The following is a 21,505-nucleotide window of genomic DNA, read 5'->3' as shown; positions in this document are numbered from 1 at the left end:
TATACAAATTTATCATATTGTTAGAAGAGAGAGGAACCATAAGAACAAATAATTCAAATTTATCTTTTTAGATAAATTTGTTAGGAGCGAGAAAAACTATAAGAAAAACTAATTATAAAAGAGTCGGATACAAAAATGGGAATCCAAATAATTGGTTAATTCCTCATTAATTTCCACTCATTTTCAATTTCCACCTTTTGAAGTCTTCTTTCGAGAATCTTCTATTATCGCAACTCCATTTAAGTTAAACTTGTGATCATATCATAGGCAAATAATTCAATTGTAAAAATTGAAATCTGCAAGAACACGCTCATTTCCCTCTTCCCAAAACATCCAATTCAGTCAAAGTTTATAATCATAGTGTGAGCTAAAGGTTTATTTTACTTCTAACTCCAGTTGATTGTATATTGTACTTCAAAAAAATATAGTAATAAAGAAACGCCTTAAACTTTCACCACTTAAATTTTGTATGCTGTACATAAACAAGACATTTTGAAACAAAATGTTTGAATTTTTAAAGTGCTAGAAAGCTTGTGGAATTACGAGCGACTGTTTTGGCAATTTCACAAGTGTAAAAAGCTAAGAAAGCACCCAACCATTGGCCAATTATGTCGCTACATGCCAAACCTGATTGCTAACTCCACTTCATGTTTTTGACAAGTGAACCACGGATTATTTTTTAAGTTTTTCCCCCACAAAATAACGTTTTTAGTCTATTTCCCAAGGATTAATGACTGAGGCAATTAATGTTGCAAAGTCACCAGCTATGGTTGTCATTTCCTCTTTCTCCTTTACATTTTGATCGTTGAACATAGGCTTTTTTTTTTTTTTTTTTTTTTTGTGGCGGGGGTCAGTCTTGGGTCAAACCACAGCTCCGACAAACTATTGAGATATTTTCCACAGCCAAAGGCCCCAGCCAGCTTTCAATCAGAAAAAGATGAAATACCCAGCTAAGCATTGATCAATAAAGCCAAGTGAAATTGCCAGGCAAACTTCTCCATGGCAATTATTAGAGTGTCAATGATGATTGCCATTTTCTTTTCTTCATCATTCAACACGGTTTCTTTTCCTTCTTGGGTGGAAATTTCCACATCCGATGGCCCCCCAAGCATGTGGCATGTGGATCAACGGCAGCTGAAGAATCCCGGCAACTACTACACTACAAAGAAAGGTGAATTGAAAATGCCAAGCAACAGCTAAAAATTCCTAAAAATAGCAATCCAAACGGGACAAGTTGCGAGGAAAACTATATATTTAATTGGTGGTGAAATTTTGAATTCTTACATGCAAAGTGATGCGCAAATCAAAAAAGTTTGCAACAATTCTGGAACTCAAATTGGAAAATGGTGCTTTAGGAAAGATTCAGAACATTCCACAAGAAACGGAAACTATATATTAGTAATAATTACTTCAAAAGAATTCTTATATACTGACACTTTCTGGATTATGCTGTGAGACAATAATGGGATTAAGGAGAGTTGATATAGAAAAGAAACACTAGAGGAAAGAAGAATTGAGGTTTGTGATAAATAAATGTCAAAGATATGAAATTAGTATGACTTAGCCCCATATGAACTTTAATTCTTCAAGTGCAAACTTGATAATGACAAAATGAAATTCATCTTAAAGTATGTTGAATTCCCACAAGAGAGATTGAGAGACATCCAGTTTGAGGAGAAAAATTTAGAAAAGTAATAAAAAAAAGGATCCAAAATCAACTAGAAAAGGAAAGTAATAAGAAATAATATAACAAAAAGGATTAATATCGATTTGAATTAAAGACTATCAGATTTTAAAGAGAGGAGTAGAAGGCTAGGGTTTCATACCGATCATGTTATATACTTGAAACGCTGAAGTACAAAAGGTAATTTAAAATCTCAAGCCTGATTGCTAAGCCAAGAAGCAAAATGCATCATAGCTAGTGCGAAAACAGAGAACATTATTATTATTGCTTCCCAAAACCGAACAACATTCAGACCAAATTATGTCATAAATTCATTTTCCAAGGATTAACAAATAACAATGACATGCATGTAACCAAAGCAGAATCTCACTCTCCTTTTTACGATTTGATCGTGGACAAAAACAAATATGGTCCACAACCAAAAATTCTGAAGGCCCCGGCATTTAATCAGAAAACATGTGCCCCAACAACTACAATAATTGAGAAAGTTACTCTGTAAACACGCCCATGCAAAAGCTTACAAATTTGCCAGAGAAGAACTCCAGGTCTACGCGCAATAATTATTAACGCTCCGTTCTTTATAACCAATTATAGTAGCCTAGGTAAGATTACCAGTTCCTCGCTGCAAAAAACCTTCCATAAAAAAAAAAAAACATCTTGTTCTCAACACTGAATCCAAGGCAACACCAATGGCCGACCCTGTTATCGGTGCCACAATTCAGGTCACATTGGAAACGGCACTGTCTCTTGCCTCTGATAGGATTGGTATGTTAGTTGGGTTCAAGAAGGATCTGGCCAGCATGACTCGATCTCTTCGGTTTATCAATGCTCGCTTGTCTGATGCTGAGGAAAAGCAACAAAACCAGGACCGGGTAGTGCATGAATGGTTGAAGTGTCTCGAGGAGGTGGCTTATGATGCTCAGAATGTGTTGGATGAGCTCCACTACGAATCTCTTCGTCACCAGGTGGAGTCCCGAAACCGACACAAGCTCAAGGTATGCTGCTTCTTCTCCTTCTCTAACATTAATATTGCTTTTCGTTGGAGAATGGCTTCTAAGGTCAGGGACGTCAAACTGAAGTTGAAGGAGATAAATCAACAAGCCCGTGATTTTGGACTGGAAGTAAGTCAGTCGTGCCTGCTGCCCTCCCTGCTGCTCCTGCTGTTGGAGGCACGAGAGGTCGGCAGACCGACTCTGTTGTTGCTCCAATGGTTGGAAGAGCCGATGATGAATCAGAGATAGTGAAGATTTTGTTGAGCCTGTCTGAGAAGGTTGTTTCTGTTCTTCCCAAAGTTGGTATGGGAGGTTTAGGCAAAACAACTTTGGCTAAATCCATATACAACAACAAGCAAATTGATGAACACTTTGACATAAAGATTTGGGTTTGTGTATCGAAAAAAGTTCCAATAGAGGAGCTTTTCAAACTCATATTAGTGCATTTGACGAAAGAAAAGGTTGAAGTGGATCTTAGGGACGTCATCGTTGAAAAAATTGGGAACAACCCAGGGGGAAAAAGATATCTCCTAGTCCTTGATGATGTGTGGAATGATGATCAAGCATTGTGGGAGGACTTTTTCAACACCTTGAAGGGGCTCAATCCAACCAATGGAAGCTGGTGTTTGGTCACTACTCGTCCAGGTCCAGTGGCGCAGTGTGTGTCTAGAGTTTTCATGATGGAAAATGAAGCCTATCGATTAGGAAAACTACCTGATGCGACTGCCGAGGTGAAGGTCCGAACTGGCCTCGTGATCGGGGATCGAGCTGGTCAAGCGTCCGACCTGCACGGAAATGAGCTGCGGGGCTGAGTCCCCTGAAGAACAGACTTGTAAATAAAAGAGTAGTGCTTATGCTATGAGTAGCGTACCTTGTGTTTTTCCTACGCGTGGTATTTATAGAGTCACAGGTAGTAGTCTCCTAGTAGAACAGGGAGTCCTTATGGGAGCAGAACTCTCCCTAGGGCTCCATAACTCAGTTAATGCGTGCTTGGGCTCGGCAGCCCGCGCGGCCCATCCGCTTGGGGAGACCGCGCCCTCTGGGCCCCCAAGCCGACCTGATGGGCCGAGAACCTCCTTCTAGCCGAGCTTGCGGGCCAGGCCGACGTGCACGTGGGCCCCACTACACTAGCCCCCCCTCAGGTCTAGAGTCATCGATCGTGCGCGTGAATCTAGGCCGGATTCCAGGAGGTCGTGTCAGCTCATTGTGGGACCCCCCGTCAGAGAGTGGCGCAAGCAACCGTCGCGTCAGTTCGCGCCTGTCACCTCAACCGTCGCCTCGGCTAATTAGGGCGGTTAGGAACGGTTCCCCATAAACTGTTCGAATAAATGCGCGCCTCTTCGCTTTCCCGCGCTGTCGTTGCCTATAAATAGGATCCTCCAAGCGTCATTTTCACTCTCCTTCTCTCATTTCCTCAGTTCGCTCCTTCAATCCCTAGCTCGCTGCTTCATCCTTTTCTCTTCGAGAACACGTCGGGTCGCCCCGCCCTAGGAGCCCAGAATCAGCCCGCGCATTCCTTAGGTCATCCTTTCACCAGTAAGTCCCCCTTTCCTTTTTATGTCTTCTTACAGTTCTGATAGTTCTGACGTCACCAGTTCAACCCATAGGCATAGAGCAGCTAGCCCCATACTCTTAGATAGCAGCTCTTCAGATTCCTTTAGCTCTTCTCCTTCTATTTCCTTTGGACCGAGACCAGTAGCCTCTCCTAACCTGTCCCCTGTTAGAGTAATGAGCCCAGCCGAGCGACCTGCCCAGCCTCTAGTCGGAGCAGCTGATCAGGCAGCTCCGGGTCAGATGGCAGCGGGGACCTCGAGGGGGCCAAGTGGCGACTTCGGAGAGGTCGACACTATTCCCCCAGCCTTGGAGCAAAAAGATGTTGACGAGCTGGCGGAAAAATATGAAATCCCAGCCCAATTCGAGCCCAGGGCCGCGCATCCAGGGGAGGTTGCCATCCGACCTCCCACTGGTTTCGTGGCGATCTACAGGGACCAGCTAATGGCTGGCCTCCGTCTGCCCATCCCCAACTTCCTCTTCTTCATTCTTACCTTCTGGGGTATTCGCATAACCCAGGTCATCCCCAACGCTGTTCGCTCTATCATAGGCTTCTTCATCCTTTGCCGAACACTCGAAATTCCCTTTTCTCTCGACCTGTTCCGTGCCTTCTTCCAGATGAAGGTCAGCGGGAAGGTGCCTGGGTGGTTCTACTTTGCCCGCCGAAGTGGAGCAAAAACCCCCACCCGCGAGCTGTTCACGGGGGCACCTTCCTCTATCAAGGACTGGAAGCCTCAGTTCTTTTTCGTGAAGAACCTAGGTTTTCCTCCCCTTACTTGGAGAGCAGAGACTCAAGTCTCAGATCCCCTTCCATCCCTGCTCCCCGTGTCCGAGCTTAGCCGCCTACTCAGCTCGGACGTGAAGCTGGACGTGAAAGAGTTCAGCAATGACCAGCTTTGGGCGGCGGGGTTGATCCGAGCTAGCTCCTCGGATCCCTCGCCAGAGGACAGGCCACTCACCCCGGGCGAGCTGGACACCTGTAACTATCCTGCCCTTCCGTCTTTTCCTCTTTTTTTTTTTTTTTGTATATATGGGCATCTGCTGACCTCCTGGACTTCTGTTTGTGCAGTGAAGCGGTTTTCCTCACTTCTGTCCATCGGTGGTACTACCAACCCAGGCGCTACCACTCAGAGTCCCTCGGCCATTCCAGCCAGCTCGGTGCCAGCTCCCATACCTCAGCCAGCTCCCGCCCAATCCTCCAAGGCGGTTGAGGCTGGAAAGAAAAAGAAAAAGAAGACAACTGCTAAGAGAGCCAGGGTGGAGACGCCCTCGTCCCCAGCTAGGGAGGAGAGGTCAACACCTGAGCCTGCCCAAGGCGGCCACTACGGCGTGACCACCGCCGAAGAGCAAGCCCGAGCTGAAGCTCCCCCTAACCTGTGGCAACGCCAGAGCTCCCTGCTCTTCGACCCCCAGACTCGGTTGACGACGCACCAGCACCCCATGCACTTCTGCCCCCAGTGGAAGCTATCCATAAATGACCGGGCTCAGTTCCCCGAGGTGGCGCGGGAGCTCGCTCACGGGGCCATCCTCCCACGGGACTACAATTTGACCAAGGCCATGGAGTCATCCGACCTCCTCAACTACTTCTACACGGGAACGGCTCAGGTGAACCTGGTTGGGTCCGAACTGGCCAAGCGCTACGAAAGCCTGCTCCCCCTGTTGAATGAAACAAAGGCGGCCAACGAGAAACTGCTCAGCCAGAACGAAGCAGCTGTGGCCGAAGCTGAAGGCCTGAAGAAGCAACTCGCGCAGGTCCATACAAACTTCGAGCTAGAGCTGAAGAAAAATTCCGAGCTGACCTCCCAGCTGAAAGAGGAGCAGCAGAAGGCAGCCGAGCTGGCGGCTCAGGCGGAAGCGGCCAGGGCTGAGGGAGGCCAGGAGGGCGTGCGGGCCTTCCTCAGGTCGGATGACTTCAGGGGCGATCTGGCTATCTTAAACACCCCCGTTCTGCAACATGGGTATTCCCAAGCCCTGAAGGAAGTGCAAGGGCTAGGTCTGCCCGGGTTCGACCTGGGAAACTTTCCCAGCTACAATCCCCGGGCCGTGGAGCAGCTCGACCGCTTGGTAGAGGGTTACACTCATGGACGGAAATTGACCGACCTGGTCGCTGACCCCCTGCTGCCAGTGACCACCCCCGAATCCGAGCAGGAGGAGGAGGAGGGGGAGAACTAGAGTAAGACTTAGGATATGACCCGAACTGTCAGTAGGCAATTCATTTTGTATGAGCTCTGTTCTTCCTTGTACAGTTTTTATTGAATGAAATGAAAAGCCTTCCTCTTGCTTTATACTTAATCGCATTCGCAAGGTTTCTCATAATAAGACATACCAGTTCGGCCCTATGCCAACCTAAACGAGCTATTCTATAAGCTGAAATAACTTACTAGCCAAATACATTAACATTAATCAAAGTCTTGACCTTGAAACGAACTGTCATGCGCGAGCTTAACGGAAAATCCTTAAGTTGGAATTGTGCCAAGTACGCGGGACCTCTTCTCCGCTTAGGTGAGTTAACTTGCAGTATCCAGCTCGGTCCGCTTCTTTCACCACATAGGGTCCTTCCCAATTTGGATTCAGCTTGCCCGTGCCCCGAAACCGACTTACGCTGTTCTTCCTTAGGACCAGGTCCCCTGGTTTGAAGGATAGAGGCCTCACCCTAGCATTGTAATGTCGCGCAACCTGTCCTTTATACTTAGCCATGCGTATAGCCGCTTCTTCTCTCCTTGCTTCAAGCAAATCCAGGTTAAGACGCAGCTCATCTTCATTGTCCTGAGCTATGAAGTTCTGAACCCTGTTCGAAGGAACACCTATCTCCGCAGGAATCACAGCCTCCGTTCCATAGGTCAGAACGAAAGGAGTCTCCTGAGTGGCAGTTCGGGGAGTGGTTCGGTAGGCCCATAGGATGGTGGGCAGCTCGTCCAGCCACCCCGCTCGAGCGGACTCCATCCGCGTCTTCAAACCGTGCAGGACAGTCCTGTTAACGTTTTCGACCTGCCCGTTGGCTTGGGGATGACCTACCGAGGTGAAGTGCTGTCGGATCCCGAGCTCCGTGCACCAGCCTTGGAGAGAACTGTCCGCGAACTGTCGCCCATTGTCTGAGACCAGGACCCGAGGTATACCAAATCGACAAACGATATTTCTCCAGAGAAATTTTTGGACCGACCTGCTGCTAATGGTGGTAAGGGGCTCGACCTCCACCCACTTGGTGAAGTAGTCCACAGCCACCACCACGTGCTCATAGCCCCCAGGAGCTCGAGGGAACGGACCCAGCAAGTCTATCCCCCATTGGAAGAAAGGCCAAGGGCTCTGAAGAGGCACCATCTCCTGAGTTGGGGCGTGGTGGATCGGAGCGTGCAGCTGGCAGGGTTTGCACCGAGCCACCAGTTCGGCTGAGTCCAAGAAGATAGTGGGCCAGTAATATCCAGACAACATTCCTTTTTTGGCCAAAACTCTTGGTCCGACATGGTTCCCGCAGATACCCTCATGCAGCTCACGCAGGATATAGTCTCCCTCCTCCGGAGTTACGCACCTCAACCATGGACGCAGGTATGATTTTTTGTAGAGTACCCCATTCGAGAGCTCGTACCCCCGCGACTTGAGAAGGATTCGTCGTGCTTCCACCCGACTTGAGGGGAGCTCTCCATTGGCCAGGTATCGCACGAGGGGATCCATCCAGGAGCTCACTACTTGAATAACGGCCGCATCTACCTGATCATATGCCCGGCTCCTGACGACCTCCACCAAGACCTTTTTGTTCAATGTGCCGACTGAGGTGGAGGCGAGCTTGGACAGTGCGTCTGCCCTTTTATTCTGGCTTCGCGGGACCTGCTTGAGCGTGAACAGTTTGAACTGAGCTCTCAGCTCATGCACTTTTGCGACGTACCTTTTTAGTGGCTCCTCTTTGACTTCAAAACTTCCCCCTACCTGGTTTACTATCAGCTGCGAATCGCTGTAGACTTCTATTGATTCGGCCCCCAACTTTCGAGCTATCACCATCCCCGCGACCAGGGCCTCGTATTCGGACTCGTTGTTGGAGGCCCTGAAATCAAACCTTAGGGCGTAGGCTAATTCATCCCCCATGGGGCTGGTCAAGAGAAGTCCTGCTCCGCATCCTTCCTGGCTTGACGAGCCGTCCACGAACAGAGTCCAGGTTGGAATGGACTGACCCACCTTTCCGGCGGCCTGTTCGTATTTCACAGCTTTTCTGACCTGCTCGGCCTCCACTGCGTTTCCGTTTAGATCGTCCGTGGCTTCCATTGTGGCCTGTATGACCTCGGCAGGTTCACTAGCCTGCTCGGCCTTAGCTGCGTCTATGGTCTGTTCGGCCTTGGAAGTCTTAGCGAACTTGGTGACCTCGGCAGCTTCTTCGGCCTGCCTGGCCTCAGCTGCGTCTTGGGTCAGCTCGAACTTGGTGGCCTGCGCGACCTCGGCAGCCTCTCCGGCCTGCTCGGCCTTAGCTGCGTCTCTGGACTGCTCGGCATGCGATTCCTGTTGCCCAAAGGAAATTCCTTCGGCTATGAAATCTGCTAATGCTTGGGCTTTAATGGCCGTGCGGGGTTGGTAGCTGAGATCGTACTCGGACAGCTCCACAGCCCACCTCACCATTCTTCCCGAGGCATCGGGTTTCGAAAGAATTTGCTTGAGAGGCTGGTCGGTCATTACTATCACGGGATGAGTTTGGAAATACGACCTGAGCTTCCGGGCCGCGTGAACTAATGCCAGAACATACCGCTCAATCGAGGTGTACCTTGGCTCCGCGCCCTGCAGAGCCCGGCTGACGTAGTATACGGGCTTCTGGATTTTGCCCTCTTCCCGAACTAGAACCGCACTGATTGCCTCCTCCTCTACTGCCAGATAGATGAATAAGGTTTCTCCTTGCGCGGGAGAGGTCAAGGATGGCAACTGAGCGATGTGGGCTTTTAGTTCGTCAAACGCTTGCTGACACTCGGGGGTCCATTCAAACTGAGGCCCTCTTCGCAAAGCTTTGAAGAAAGGGGAACCCCGAACTGCAGATTTGGACAAAAACCTGTTTAGGGCCGCCATCCTGCCCGCCAGCCGTTGGACCTCTTTTATGCTTCGGGGAGGAGCCATATCCATGATAGCCTTTACCTTGTCGGGATTAGCTCTTACTCCGCCCTTAGATATCATATACCCAAGGAACTTGCCCGACCTGACCCCGAAAGTGCACTTCTTGGGGTTTAGCCGCATCCGCGAGCTCCTTAGGACGCCAAAGATCTCCCGGAGGTCGCTGATCAACTGCTCCTGAGTCCGGCTCTTCACCAGCATGTCATCCACATATACCTCCATGTTTCGGCCGATCTGGCCTCTGAACATCTTGTTGACCAGCCGCTGATAGGTCGCGCCAGCATTCTTTAACCCAAAGGGCATGGTAGTATAACAGTACGTGCCGTACTCGGTGATGAAGGCAGTCTTCTCCTGATCCTTCTCATCCAGGGCTATCTGATGATACCCTTTGAAGGCATCCAGAAAACAGAAGATCTCGCATCCAGCAGTCGAGTCTACCAGCTGGTCGATGCGAGGGAGGGGATAACAATCCTTCGGACAAGCTTTATTCAGGTCGGTGAAGTCCACGTACATTCGCCAAGCCTTGTCCTCCTTTTTGACCAGCACCGGGTTGGCCAGCCAGGTCGGATAGTAGATCTCTTTCACATTCTGGCCTCCAACAGCTTGCCTACCTCTTCTTTGACAACCTCGTTGCGTTCAGGTGCAAAGTTTCTCTTCTTCTGCTTCACTGGCCGGATGCTTGGATCCACATGCAACTTGTGAACTGCCAGTTCAGGAGGAACTCCCGGCATGTCATCAGCACTCCAAGCAAAGATCTCGGCATACTCCTCCAGGAGAGACTCCAGGGCTCTCCGCGTCAGTTCGTTTAGTCCAGATCCCGCCCTAACCACACGATCGGGTCGCTCGGTGCAGATAGGCAATTCAACCAGATTCTCGTCCGTCTCCAACCTCTCCTCCTTCTCAGTAGGCTCCCAGGGCTCCAGAAGGACTGTCTGCGCCACCAGCTTCTCCTTACCCTTGAGGGTTGCGATATAGCAGGCTCGTGCTACCTCCGGGTCTCCTAGCACCTCAGCCACCCCCTCAGGCGTTGGAAACTTCATGCTGAGGTGCAAGGTCGAGCAGACAGCTCGGAGTGCGTTTAATGTTGGACGCCCTAGTATCATGTTGTAGGAGGACGGCTCCTTTACCACTGCAAAATTCACCGGAATAGTTCGGCACTTCGGCGATTCCCCCACAGTGACCCTGAGAGTTATCATTCCCTCTGGTCTTACGGGCGGACCTGCAAATCCTATCAGAGGAGTACGAACTGGAATGAGCTGCTTATCCTCCAACTGCAGCTCTTTGAAAGTTTTGTAATACAACACATCGATGGCGCTCCCATTGTCGATGTATACCTTCTTTACTTTGTAGTTGCACGTGATGACTTCTATCACAATCGCCTCATGGTTGTTGGAGGCTAAAGGTACCGCGTCCTCTAGCCCATAGATGATCTTCTCGTACATCTTTAAACGTTTGTTCGAGCTCTCCCCGCTGGGGGGAGGCCGGTTGTTCCGCCGAGCCGTATGGCTATCTCCCCCCGCAGGTCCCCCTGTAATGGTGTTGATTACCCCGGCTAGGTTCTGAACCCCCTGCTCCGGAGTCCGATCACGGGGACCTCGAGGTCGGTCGTGCGAGCTGGTCGTCCGATCTCGCTTGAATCCCCCTGGCTTCTGATCTGCTCGCCCGTCACGGACGAACTGCCCGAGATGACCTCTTCGTATCAGCTTTTCGATCTCCTTCTTTAGGTGACGACAGTCCTCAGTGTCGTGCCCCACATCCCTGTGATATGCACAGTACAGGTCCTGATCTCGTCTGCCTCTATCCCCGGCCAAGGGTCGGGGAGGTCGGGAAAGCCCTTCCTGCTCCATCACCGCAAGGACCCGAGCTCGGGGGGCCGTGAGGGAAGTCCAAGGCTTGTCCCCCCCTAAGGGCCGGCTTCTAGGCGGGTGGTCATAGGTATTCTTCCGCCCTTGGTCACGTCGCACGTCCCCTTGGTCGGTTATCCTTCGGCGCTTGTCATCCCTCTGCCTCTCCTGAGCGCTCTTCAAGCGATTGGCCTCCTCAGCATTGGCCTTCTCATGAGCTCGATCCAGCATCTCCCGAACTGACTTGGGCGGTCTCTCCACGAGCTCGGTGTATAACTTCTGCTTCCGTAGCCCGTTAATGAAGGCAGCCATGACCACCTTGTCGTCTCGGTCGCGGACCTGGAGGGATTCGTTATTGAACCGCACCATGTACTCACGCAGTGATTCCTCGACCCTTTGTTGGATGGTCAGAAGGTGAGCGGTGCTTTTAGAGAAGGCTCGTGAGGAAACGAACTGTGCTGAGAACAGTCGCGCGAGCTGGGTGAAAGAACTGATCGATCTGGGGGGAAGTCCCTGGAACCACTGCCGAGCCCTTCCTTCTAGGAACATCGGGAAGGTCTTGCACCTGACCGCCTCCGCGGCCGTTTGTAAGCGCATCTACGTCATGAACACGAACAGGTGGTCTTCCGGATCCATAGTGGCGTCGTAAGATTTCATCGTTGGAATTTTGAACTTCGCGGGCAGTTGGTATTCCTCGATGTCAAGCGCAAAGGGGGAAGCAATGTACCTGTCCGCCTCCGGGTCGAGCATTAGGTCCAGCTCGTCCCGTACCTGTTGTCGCTCCCTCCGGGGGGAGAGCCTCCGGACGGGCTCCGGATGTTCAGTTCGGGAGTTCTTGTGAGATGGCTCTACGACCTCGACCTGCTCACGCGTGAGTTCCCGATGCGCCCGCTTGGCCCCGTGATTGGGACTACCAGTTCGGGACCCTGACAGGTCGGCTCCTTGGACCTTAGGCTCCTTGTCGGACTGACCTCCCGACTGCTCTTTGAGGTAGTTCATGATCGCCTCGAAGGTGGGCAGGTTTGCTGCCACCGTTTGAACCAGCTGTTCGGGCGAAATTCGTGAGGGCCCCGCCCCTCCTTCTTCAGGTGTCGGATCCCGATGAGAGTTTTGGGGGCCGCCTCGCTCCATCCCCTTGGATCCAACAGCGTTTCTTTGCGACCTAGTTTTCGGCATGATTCATGAAGAAAAGTAACGTGTTCCCACAGACGGCGCCAATTGATGCGACTGCCGAGGTGAAGGTCCGAACTGGCCTCGTGATCGGGGATCGAGCTGGTCAAGCGTTCGACCTGCACGGAAATGAGCTGCGGGGCTGAGTCCCCTGAAGCAACTCCGACGGTCAAGTCAGAACAGACTTGTAAATAAAAGAGTAGTGCTTATGCTATGAGTAGCGTACCTTGTGTTTTTCCTACGCGTGGTATTTATAGAGTCACAGGTAGTAGTCTCCTAGTAGAACAGGGAGTCCTTATGGGAGCAGAACTCTCCCTAGGGCTCCATAACTCAGTTAAGGCGTGCTTGGGCTCGGCAGCCCGCGCGGCCCATCCGCTTGGGGAGACCGCGCCCTCTGGGCCCCCAAGCCGACCTGATGGGCCGAGAACCTCCTTCTAGCCGAGCTTGCGGGCCAGGCCGACGTGCACGTGGGCCCCACTACACTACCTGTTGATCATTGTTGGTCTATCGTAAAAGAAAAAGCAGTTCGAGAGGGAGAAGTACCTGATGAACTACAAGCAATTAGAGAGAGAGTAATCGAAAGATGTGATGGTCTACCATTGGCTGCAAGTGCAATCGGAGGTCTATCATCTTTACATATAAAAGAGGAGTGGCGATCAATTTTGGAGAATAGGCTTTCGAGTTTGAGTGGAGATGAAGATCGTGTGATGCAAATACTTAAGTTGAGTTTTGATAATTTGCCATCTCCATACGTTAAGAAATGTTTTGCATATTGTTCTATATTTCCTAAGGATACTGAGATGAAAGGAGATATGCTAATCGAACTTTGGATGGCAGAAGGTTTCCTCCAAGCAGACGTCAACAGCCAAATGATGATGGAGGAAATTGGAATTAATTATCTGAGAATTTTATTGCAGAGTTCATTGTTTGAAGAAATAATTGATGAGTCAGAAACATCAACATCTTATAAGATGCATGATCTGGTCCACGACCTTGCAGAGTCATTGTCAAAGTCTTCCAAAGTCATTAATGATCGGGATATATGTACAGTAGACAATGGTGATCAGATTCGTTACCTTGCAATAGACTCATCTGGTGGCAGAGAAGACAAAGAAAAACTTTTGGAGAGTCTATCAACTTCACTTCATACATTGTTCATAGTAAGGGGGACTTATCTGGCGATATGTTAATGAAGTTGAAGAATTTGCACGTTTTGAATTTGTCTCGTGCAAAAAATCAGAATTTGCCAATCTCAATTGGCAAACTGATACATTTGCGGTACGTTAACCTTTCGAGGTCTTCAATCAGTATTTTGCCGGACTCCCTTTGCAAGCTTTATAATTTGCAGACATTGACGCTAAGTCGCTCAGAAGTTATAGATCTTCCGAAGGGGATGCGCGATTTGATTAGCTTGAGGCATCTCCACTTTTACACCACTAATAATAATAAAGAATTTCAAATGCCACTGAATATGGACGGCTGACTTGCCTTCAGACGCTAGAGTTCTTTAAAATGGGTCAAGAGAAGGGTCGACGAATTGGAGAGCTTGGAAGCTTGAAGTACCTCAAAGGCAATTTGGAGATACGCAATCTGGAACTAGTAAAGGATAAGGAAGAAGCTGAGGAAGCAAAACTATCTGAAAAGGCAAATCTATTTGGGCTGCGACTTGAGTGGGCCCGTGATCGAGAATGCGACAACTACAACTATGATGAAGATGTGTTAGATGGCCTTCAACCCCACCCAAATTTGGAGGAGTTGGTAATTTGGGGTTTTATGGGCGATCAATTTCCTCGATGGTTAATGGATTTGCCAACAACAACAAGACTCCCCAAGTTAGCGAGTTTGGAGTTTTATCACTGCCACAGATGCAGAGAACTCCTTCCCCTGCAAAACTTTACGCCTCTTAAAAAGCTGCAGATTTGGGGTTGCGATGGGTTGACGAATCTGCCCGGTGAGATGCTACACTCTTGTGCCTCCCTCCAGAAGCTTCGGGTGCGTTGGTGCGACAATCTTATCTCCTTTCCGCTTGATTTGCAACAAACACCTTCTCTCTTGAAGCTGGAATTATACGAGTGTCCCAAACTGAAAACAAGCATGACGCCCAAAGGATTTGGTTTTCTAACCAGCTTAAACAGGCTTGCAATTGGTCCCTTCTCAGATGATGGTGATGATCATGAAAATTCTTCAATTTACAATGAGTTTGATTGGTCTAGATTGATATCCTCCTCCTCCTCTTCGTCATGCGCACTCCGTGTATTATGCTTACGTGGGTTGCCACACATGGAGTCCCTGCCACATCAGATCCAATACTTGACCACTCTGACGTCACTATGGCTATTTAACTTCGGAGGTATAAAAGCTCTGCCAGATTGGTTCGGAAACTTCGCTGCTCTTGAAAAACTATATTTATACTTTTTCAAAGAGCTTCGACATCTACCCTCTGAGGATGCCATGAGAAGTCTCACCAAACTAAAACATCTGGAGGTTGAAGGTTCTCCTCTGTTAAAAGAAAGATGCACTCCTGAGAGCAGCGGCCCCGACTCCCAGTGGTCCAAAGTTTCTCACATTCAATACCTAGGCATATTTTGATTAACCGTCATCTTCAAATCAAATTCAATCATGTAAGATTGCCTCTTACCTACTTTTCTAATTCGCCTCCCAGTGGTTTTGAGATTTGCCTTCTCTTCACCTTACCCTCTGATTAACCTTCTCGTGAAAAAAAAGAAACTAAAAAGTCTCCGTGGTTATTCTTCACAATTTTCTCTTCTCCCTTTTTATCGTCCTATTTATTATGTTTCAAAGCTGCGGCATTAGCATTTCTTATTAGGTCCAAAATATTGGTGCTCTTCATTTACTCCTTACAACATAATAGTAATACTCTTGTAACTATCAATTAGAATGACCCCAAGCACCTGTTCTGTTTCGTGCTTTGATGTTTTACTGTTCTATGCTTTGTTTTTGTAGGATTGATAGAAGAATAGCTTCACGAACAGAGGTTAGAATTTTGAAGCTTCTTCACACCATAACTTTTGGCCTGCATTTCCTACAAATGACCTATCAACGTTTAGAACAACTAGCAGTAATTGCTCATTCAATTGCAAACCCAGTATCTTGGACAGAAATGTTTATGATGGCCCTCTTTTCTTTCATATTGCTGCCTCAAATAGCCAAATATCCTTATTGTCGAAGCTTGCACACTGTCAATCTGCCATTTCAGTCACGAGGTCTAGCAATAAGAATTCCTGACTTCTTGTGCTTGAAACTAGTTGTTACCTAATTGCAGAAAGTTTTCAGTCTATGTTTTTGATTGCTCAAGACTGTCAGCTGGCCAGTACGAGCTGCTCGGAAAAAATTCCTTGCCCCAGCTTATTGGATGTTTTTGAACAGCTATCATCACCAGGACTTTTTGATGAAGATTTGCCTTCATGAAGATTCTCGAGGTAGTAATTGGTTGCTACTCTCTAGGAATTCGCTTCATGAAGATTCTTCAGCTGTCTCTGCTTGTCATGTTTTTTGGTTGCAACAATTTTTTTTTCAAATTACTCAACCGGTCATTTTTTTGGAATTTTGGGCACAAATTGGAACAATTTTCATGACAATACTTGGTTCTTGTAGACTGACCAGAAAGATTTTGTATCTGCTTACTAATTTAGGTTTGATATCAATGACAAAATCTCTCTCTCTCTCTCTAACTTTCTGTAGGATTTGTTGAAAAGAAATGTCCTGCAATTACCCGAATTTTCTAGTTAGCTTTATCATTTTCTATACACTGTCTTGAGTTTTGAGTATTCTGTTTTGCAGTGGTGCTATGCTCAGAGCTCATGGGAGACCTTAATGGCTCAATTACTGTCGTGCCTATCAATATCCCATTATTCCTTCTTCAAGCACATCATTTTCAAACTGATGACAAACATATAGAATGGCACTCTCTTTCGCTTCTAAGTGACTGAGATGGCCAAAGCTGGAGATCTACATTGTGAATGCGATGCCTTCAACCTGTTGGTCATGACATGAGGTAGTAATTCATCAATTATGGACCTCATTTGCTATTCTGTCTCATACTGCTTGCCTCTCAAATTAGCTGCAATTTAGTTGCAGAAAATTGTCAGTCTGTCTTATGACTGCTTATTGTCTGTTAGTTGGCCTCTGCAAGCTACTTCCCACCCTTCTTGAAGTTGTATCTTAGCTCCATTACATAGAACATGATTTTATGAGAGTGCCTGTTCTCCATTTGCAGTTAAAAATCGTATGTCTAGAATGATGCTCTTACTTCAAGATTCATAGTTATTCCAAAATTATTGGGTCTATATGATGTTGAGTAAATCTTATGTTGGTAGTCACTTGACCAAAAATGAAGAATAGCATGATGTTGTCCTTTTCAATTTTGTCTGGCGTCTTTTTTAGGTTTCTGTATCATGATTGAAAGTTATTGGTAGTCCATAAACATTACCATAAATAGGCGTTGGTTACATGTCTTCAATGGAAGCTTGACTTAATATCTTGTTTCTGTAGTGAATAACCAAAGGCAAAAGATTTTCTTGGGTTACCAAAGCAAGTTCTGCATAAAAGAGAAGTGAAACAAATCAACTAATCAAGTAACAGTGTGAAAGATTATTTCTAAGATTAGCCCTAGCTTTAAACTCACAATTTGCATTAGGATGAAATGAGTTCTCTGCACCTTTGCCTGTGGAAAATGTATTTGCATTCTATATTCCATAGCATATGCAGAAAATTTGTGAAACTTTTTCTATATGTTTTTAGATCAGCAATTCTGATGACACTCCTCTCTTCAGAACTTTCCAAGCTGATTTTTGTGGTCTCTTGCTTAGACAAACAGAGGTCAGAATTTTGAAGCTTCTTCAACACCATCTATATGACTGGAAACTCAATAACTATTGGCCTGCATTTTCCTACAAATAGCCTATCAACGTTTAGAACAACTAGTAGTCTACTTTTGTTTATTTTACATGTCTTCTTCTGCGAATTTCAAGTTATTATTGCTAAAGTCATCTTTTTAAAATTGTGATTCTAAGAGGATAAAATGGTTTCTCTGAACTTTTACCTCTTGTTAATGAACTTGCATACTTATCTGAACTATTTGACTAGTAATTGCTCAATCAGAGTCATATATGATGGTTTTCTGACTCACTTTTCCTTGATTTTGGCTTTTGAGCCATGAAGACAATGGTCAATTGAGGAGTTTTCGCAGCTGTTGGTCATCACTTTCATGCTTTGGTTAAAAAATTCTAGTAATTTTAGATATGCTTCTCTTCTTTCACTACTCCATTTTGACTTTTAACCACTTTAATATCTAATATATTACGTATAAAATGAAAGAAATCTTGTCGTCATGAAGATATTTTTGAGGTAGCCAAGGAAGGTGTACTGTTCGAGCAATGAAGTTGCACAAAACCTGATACAGTATCTTCCAACATTCAAGTCTAAGCGCAATGTTTTGAAGCATTCTGGTAGTCAGTCAAGTCTGCTTGTTGTGACTTGCTGCTCTTAATGAATCCACCTTGATAGAGGCTCTTAAGCTCTCTCTGCTTTTATGATTGTTGTTTGATTCTTTTTTTATGTTAAGTTTCTCCTTTTGGGGTCACAATGACAGAAAACCTGCAATTATCTGAAAATTTTCATTTGCTTTATTCTACCCTGAACGCCATCTTGAGTATGAGTTTTTGTGCAATACAGTGATTTTGGGCACAAAGCTTAAGAGGGAACCTCATCAATGGCTCTTACTTACTGTCTTTACTTTTTGAAAGTCCTGTAATTCCTTGCTGAACAACGTCTTTCTTCAGTTGAATAGCAACATCTAGGATGGCATTCTCTTTTTCTCTGTGCCTCATATGGCCAGAGTCTGAGATATCCATTAGGGTATGGTTCTTTTAAATTGTCCAAATGATTCGGTGATATGAAGTCATGATAATGAGGTGCTGATTTACATGTTTTAGAACTGAATTTGTCATCTCCGGCATACTGCTCATAGTTAGAAGTTAGAACTAAATGGTGTTTTGGTAGCAGTTAAATGTGGATCTCTATTGTGCCTCAGTGGCCCACAGCTTTATTGTTGCTCAATGCCTCAAGTGAAATGCTTTCCATGCGCTACAAATTGCCCATTGTTAGTTTCATTTTATGAGTTGTAATTACTTGCTACTGTAATTGTAAACACGACTCAAGCTCAAATGTCAAATAGAATCTACAATTGCTCTTAGTTACTGCTGAATTACGCAGCTTGTAGCTTTTGAAAACTTTGTTGAATCAATCCTGTTTCAATTGGACAGATATGATTAGAATGGCACAATACTGGCACATTTTTCTTTCTTCCTCGTGTCTAAAACATGATAAACTGCTGGTTATGTAATGTTTCTCAAGATCAAGAGCCATCATTACCGTGAATTTCTGCTGATGATCATGGGCGGTTTGGTTGGTGACAGAGATTGTTTTAGAGAAACCGACTGACAATGAGAAGCTTACAAATTTTCAAGTACTGTAAGGTTAGCGATTTTATTTCAAATGGATTAGTAGATGTACTTAGTATCAAGTCTTATTTCTTGCTCATTAGTTTTAGATCAAAGGCAACAAAAAGAAACCCTTTCTTTCTGTAAGATTCTGAGCTCAAAAATGACATGGAATTTGCTCTTCTATCTTTAATTTAAAGCAGGCAAACATGCCTTCTTGAGATTTTCAATCTAAAACCTCCTCATCCAATACGTACTCTAAAAGTTCATTTGGTTATCAATTTGCTAGGAGAGAATGATAATGTGTTTACATTTATGAAATAGATTGTTAAATCAAAGTTTGACGGAACACAGAAAATTATAAGTAGGCAATGATGGACAAAGATTTTAAGAGTCAATTTCTAGTTTTTTTGTCTCTTCAGAACAACATACTCCAGTGAAAACATTACTAAATATTTTGAAATCCATCCAATATCAGGTGATAAAAATTGTACAGCAAGATGATTTAGTTGCAAAATATCTGAAGTTTTAAAACGTCTGCTTCCAAGATGTTGTCTAGTAATGTAACAGTAAGGACTGAAGAATTATCATTTAGCAAGTTGATTGCAGGTTGCACTTAGAGATCTCAATTGTTAATTGTACTACCTTATAAGCTGTGAATTGTCGAAGTAAATTGGCGATTTTGGAACTTTAGTTTGTTGAAGGTTTGCAGTCTGCTTTGTTGAACTTCTCTTGGCTTTTTCAGTCTGATTCAGAAAAACTTAACAAGTGCTGTTTCAGGAAGAAAACAATATCGCTAACCATGTATTAAATTCAATTATGGAATACAGGTGTTCAAGAGCAGATTATTTGATGTGGACAGTTAAACATGATGTCAAAGCTGAAAACTTTTTGTATTTACATCTACAGTACAAAATTCTTTGTTTTAAATAAAAAAAAATTGCAGTTTGCTTTTGCTCATCTCATATGTCTGCTACCTCCAGCAGTATATCATGATTGCTGAAAGGAGCTAATTCTCTTAAAACTCGAGATTCTACCGGGATGGAAATGCTTGCTCTGAACTTCCATCTCCTGGAAATGTATTTATCATCTTGCTCCAAATTATTTGATTATTGGTATTCTTATTATGTCTCTTAAATGATGGGATTCTACTTTCTTCAGCTATGATCTCTTGACCTAAATCCAATGGTCAATCGAGTTACTCTCACTGCCCTTGGTTGTGGGATTGGTGGTCTGATAATTTATAATACCATCTTCTTCCACTACTTAATATTGGGTTTGAAGCAGTTTAATAACCAGTGCATTAACTAAAACCTTAAAAAAATTGTCATGTTTAAGACAATTTCTCAAGCAGTAGAGACTTGGTAGACTATCCTCTTCTGAAGTCTAAGTTCAAAAGCAATGACATGAGATTTTAAGAGCAAAATAGTCGTAATTAGCTCTACTTGTTGCATCTTGCAGTCTCAAATGGTTCGCTTTTAAGGCAATTCTGGGACTCTCTGCCTCTCCTGCTTGTGGGTGCCAGTCATTATTGTTATAGAACTTTTTTTTTTTCAGCTAATATAGTTTTTTGTGATGCTTCTGGTACTTGTGGACTGAGCAGAAAGATTTGATATCTGCTTACCGATTTACGTTAGAAAAGAACAACAAAAACAAATATTGATTTAGCTTTCTGAATAATTCACTAAACAAAAATGTCATGCAATTTCAAGTTAGCCTCAGGATTTGCTATGTGAAGTCCTGAGTCTGAGTTTTCTGGTTTGCAGTGACTGTAGGTTTATAGCTCTGTAGGGAACCCTGCTGGCTCCTAATCACCGTCTTTACTTTTCAAAGTCCTTTCTTTCCTTTAAAGCATATCAAGTGATAATTGGAGCAACAACAGAGTAGGATGCAGAGTCGGTCCCTTCTCTCTCTTCATCACGATTGTAAGTTACAGGCAACTCTTATCATGAATAAGTGCAATATTTCATAACCTTTTCGACTAATAAACCATGCATGGTTCCATACCAATCTAAACTAACGGAACTAAACAATCATTTGGGCTAATTTAAAATGTCAAATTGGTATTTCTCCCGTTGTGTCACATCTCATTTGCTGTTGCAAAGATCAAACATGGCAAATGGTGGTCCAGTTCAATACCATCCATGTTTCAGTACTACATTTAAAGCTTCAGTTGCATATTTTTTTCAGTGACCAAAATGAACGAGATTTTCTTGGGTTAACTGAATAACGTTTTGGATGAACCAGCACTAAACAAATCTACTAATATGGGTGGAATTAAGAATTTAGTTTTGCAGGGAAGAATTCAATCCAGCAAATTAACACGCTTGGTGACTCAGTAAGTTCAGGTGCTCGTATAGAAGATAGTTTTCCGGGGCAATTGTACAGAGAATAGGAAGATTACTCGCTAATTTCACCATCTTGTTGCCTTCCCAATTTGCCACGCCCATGAGTAAAAAGGGCGCAACTACTAATAACGTATCATCATCGACTGTAAGAAAAAGGATCATAAGCTGCAACTAATACAAATCAGTATCCAATTTATTGACTAATAACACCAACATCTTATCAGCCAAGTCCAGATGCATCTGCTTTATTGATCAAATTGGAAGCAGATCTCTCACTTTCTCTTATCATCAGCATTCAGCAGCTGCAGTGTCATCATCCTTGGATTTACCACCACCACCAAACAAGTCAGAGAAAGTAGGGAGCTTGATTTCG

The 21,505-nt window shown here is 45.3% G+C and overlaps 2 protein-coding genes and 1 long non-coding RNA gene across 6 annotated transcripts; 2 read left to right on the top strand and 1 right to left on the bottom strand.

Annotated features, from left to right (window-relative positions):
• Positions 1-1,919: 1,919 nt before the first annotated feature.
• Positions 1,920-3,519, bottom strand: LOC140012978 (uncharacterized). Its single transcript, XR_011820043.1, has 2 exons — positions 3,391-3,519; positions 1,920-2,961 (listed from the first exon to the last, which is right to left on the bottom strand). It is a non-coding gene; the product is annotated as an uncharacterized lncRNA (long non-coding RNA).
• A 2-nt stretch (positions 3,520-3,521) lies between these two features.
• LOC113704124 (uncharacterized) lies at positions 3,522-6,519 on the top strand. Its single transcript, XM_027225793.2, has 2 exons — positions 3,522-5,206; positions 5,297-6,519. The coding sequence occupies exons 1-2, from the start codon at positions 4,234-4,236 to the stop codon at positions 6,397-6,399; spliced, it is 2,076 nt and encodes a 691-aa protein (XP_027081594.2). The 5' UTR covers positions 3,522-4,233; the 3' UTR covers positions 6,400-6,519.
• Positions 6,520-6,636: 117 nt separating this feature from the next.
• LOC113704131 (putative disease resistance protein RGA1) lies at positions 6,637-19,922 on the top strand. 4 transcript variants are annotated; one of them, XR_011820041.1, is made up of 4 exons: positions 6,637-14,944; positions 15,607-15,763; positions 16,125-16,338; positions 18,608-19,922. XR_011820041.1 is itself a non-coding variant. In XM_027225795.2 (2 exons), the coding sequence occupies exon 1, from the start codon at positions 13,836-13,838 to the stop codon at positions 14,910-14,912; it is 1,077 nt and encodes a 358-aa protein (XP_027081596.1). In that variant the 5' UTR covers positions 6,637-13,835; the 3' UTR covers positions 14,913-14,944; positions 16,125-19,922. The 4 variants fall into 4 exon arrangements, 1 of the variants encoding a protein (XP_027081596.1); XR_003451584.2 differs by adding an exon at positions 15,288-15,318 and having other exon boundaries at positions 16,125-19,922; XR_003451585.2 differs by having other exon boundaries at positions 16,125-19,922.
• Positions 19,923-21,505: the final 1,583 nt, after the last annotated feature.

Source organism: Coffea arabica, chromosome 8e (genome assembly GCF_036785885.1).
Source record: "Coffea arabica cultivar ET-39 chromosome 8e, Coffea Arabica ET-39 HiFi, whole genome shotgun sequence".
Taxonomy (NCBI): Eukaryota; Viridiplantae; Streptophyta; class Magnoliopsida; order Gentianales; family Rubiaceae; genus Coffea; species Coffea arabica.
This window is presented reverse-complemented; position numbering and strand designations above follow the sequence as displayed.

Excerpts from the sequence above, each read along its gene's own strand:
- LOC113704124 (XM_027225793.2), top strand. The coding sequence starts at position 4,234 with ATGTCTTCTTACAGTTCTGATAGTTCTGACGTCACCAGTTCAACCCAT. Across the intron at positions 5,207-5,296 it reads CCCGGGCGAGCTGGACACCT|TGAAGCGGTTTTCCTCACTT; the intron begins GTAACTATCCTG and ends CTGTTTGTGCAG.
- LOC113704131 (XM_027225795.2), top strand. The coding sequence starts at position 13,836 with ATGGGTCAAGAGAAGGGTCGACGAATTGGAGAGCTTGGAAGCTTGAAG.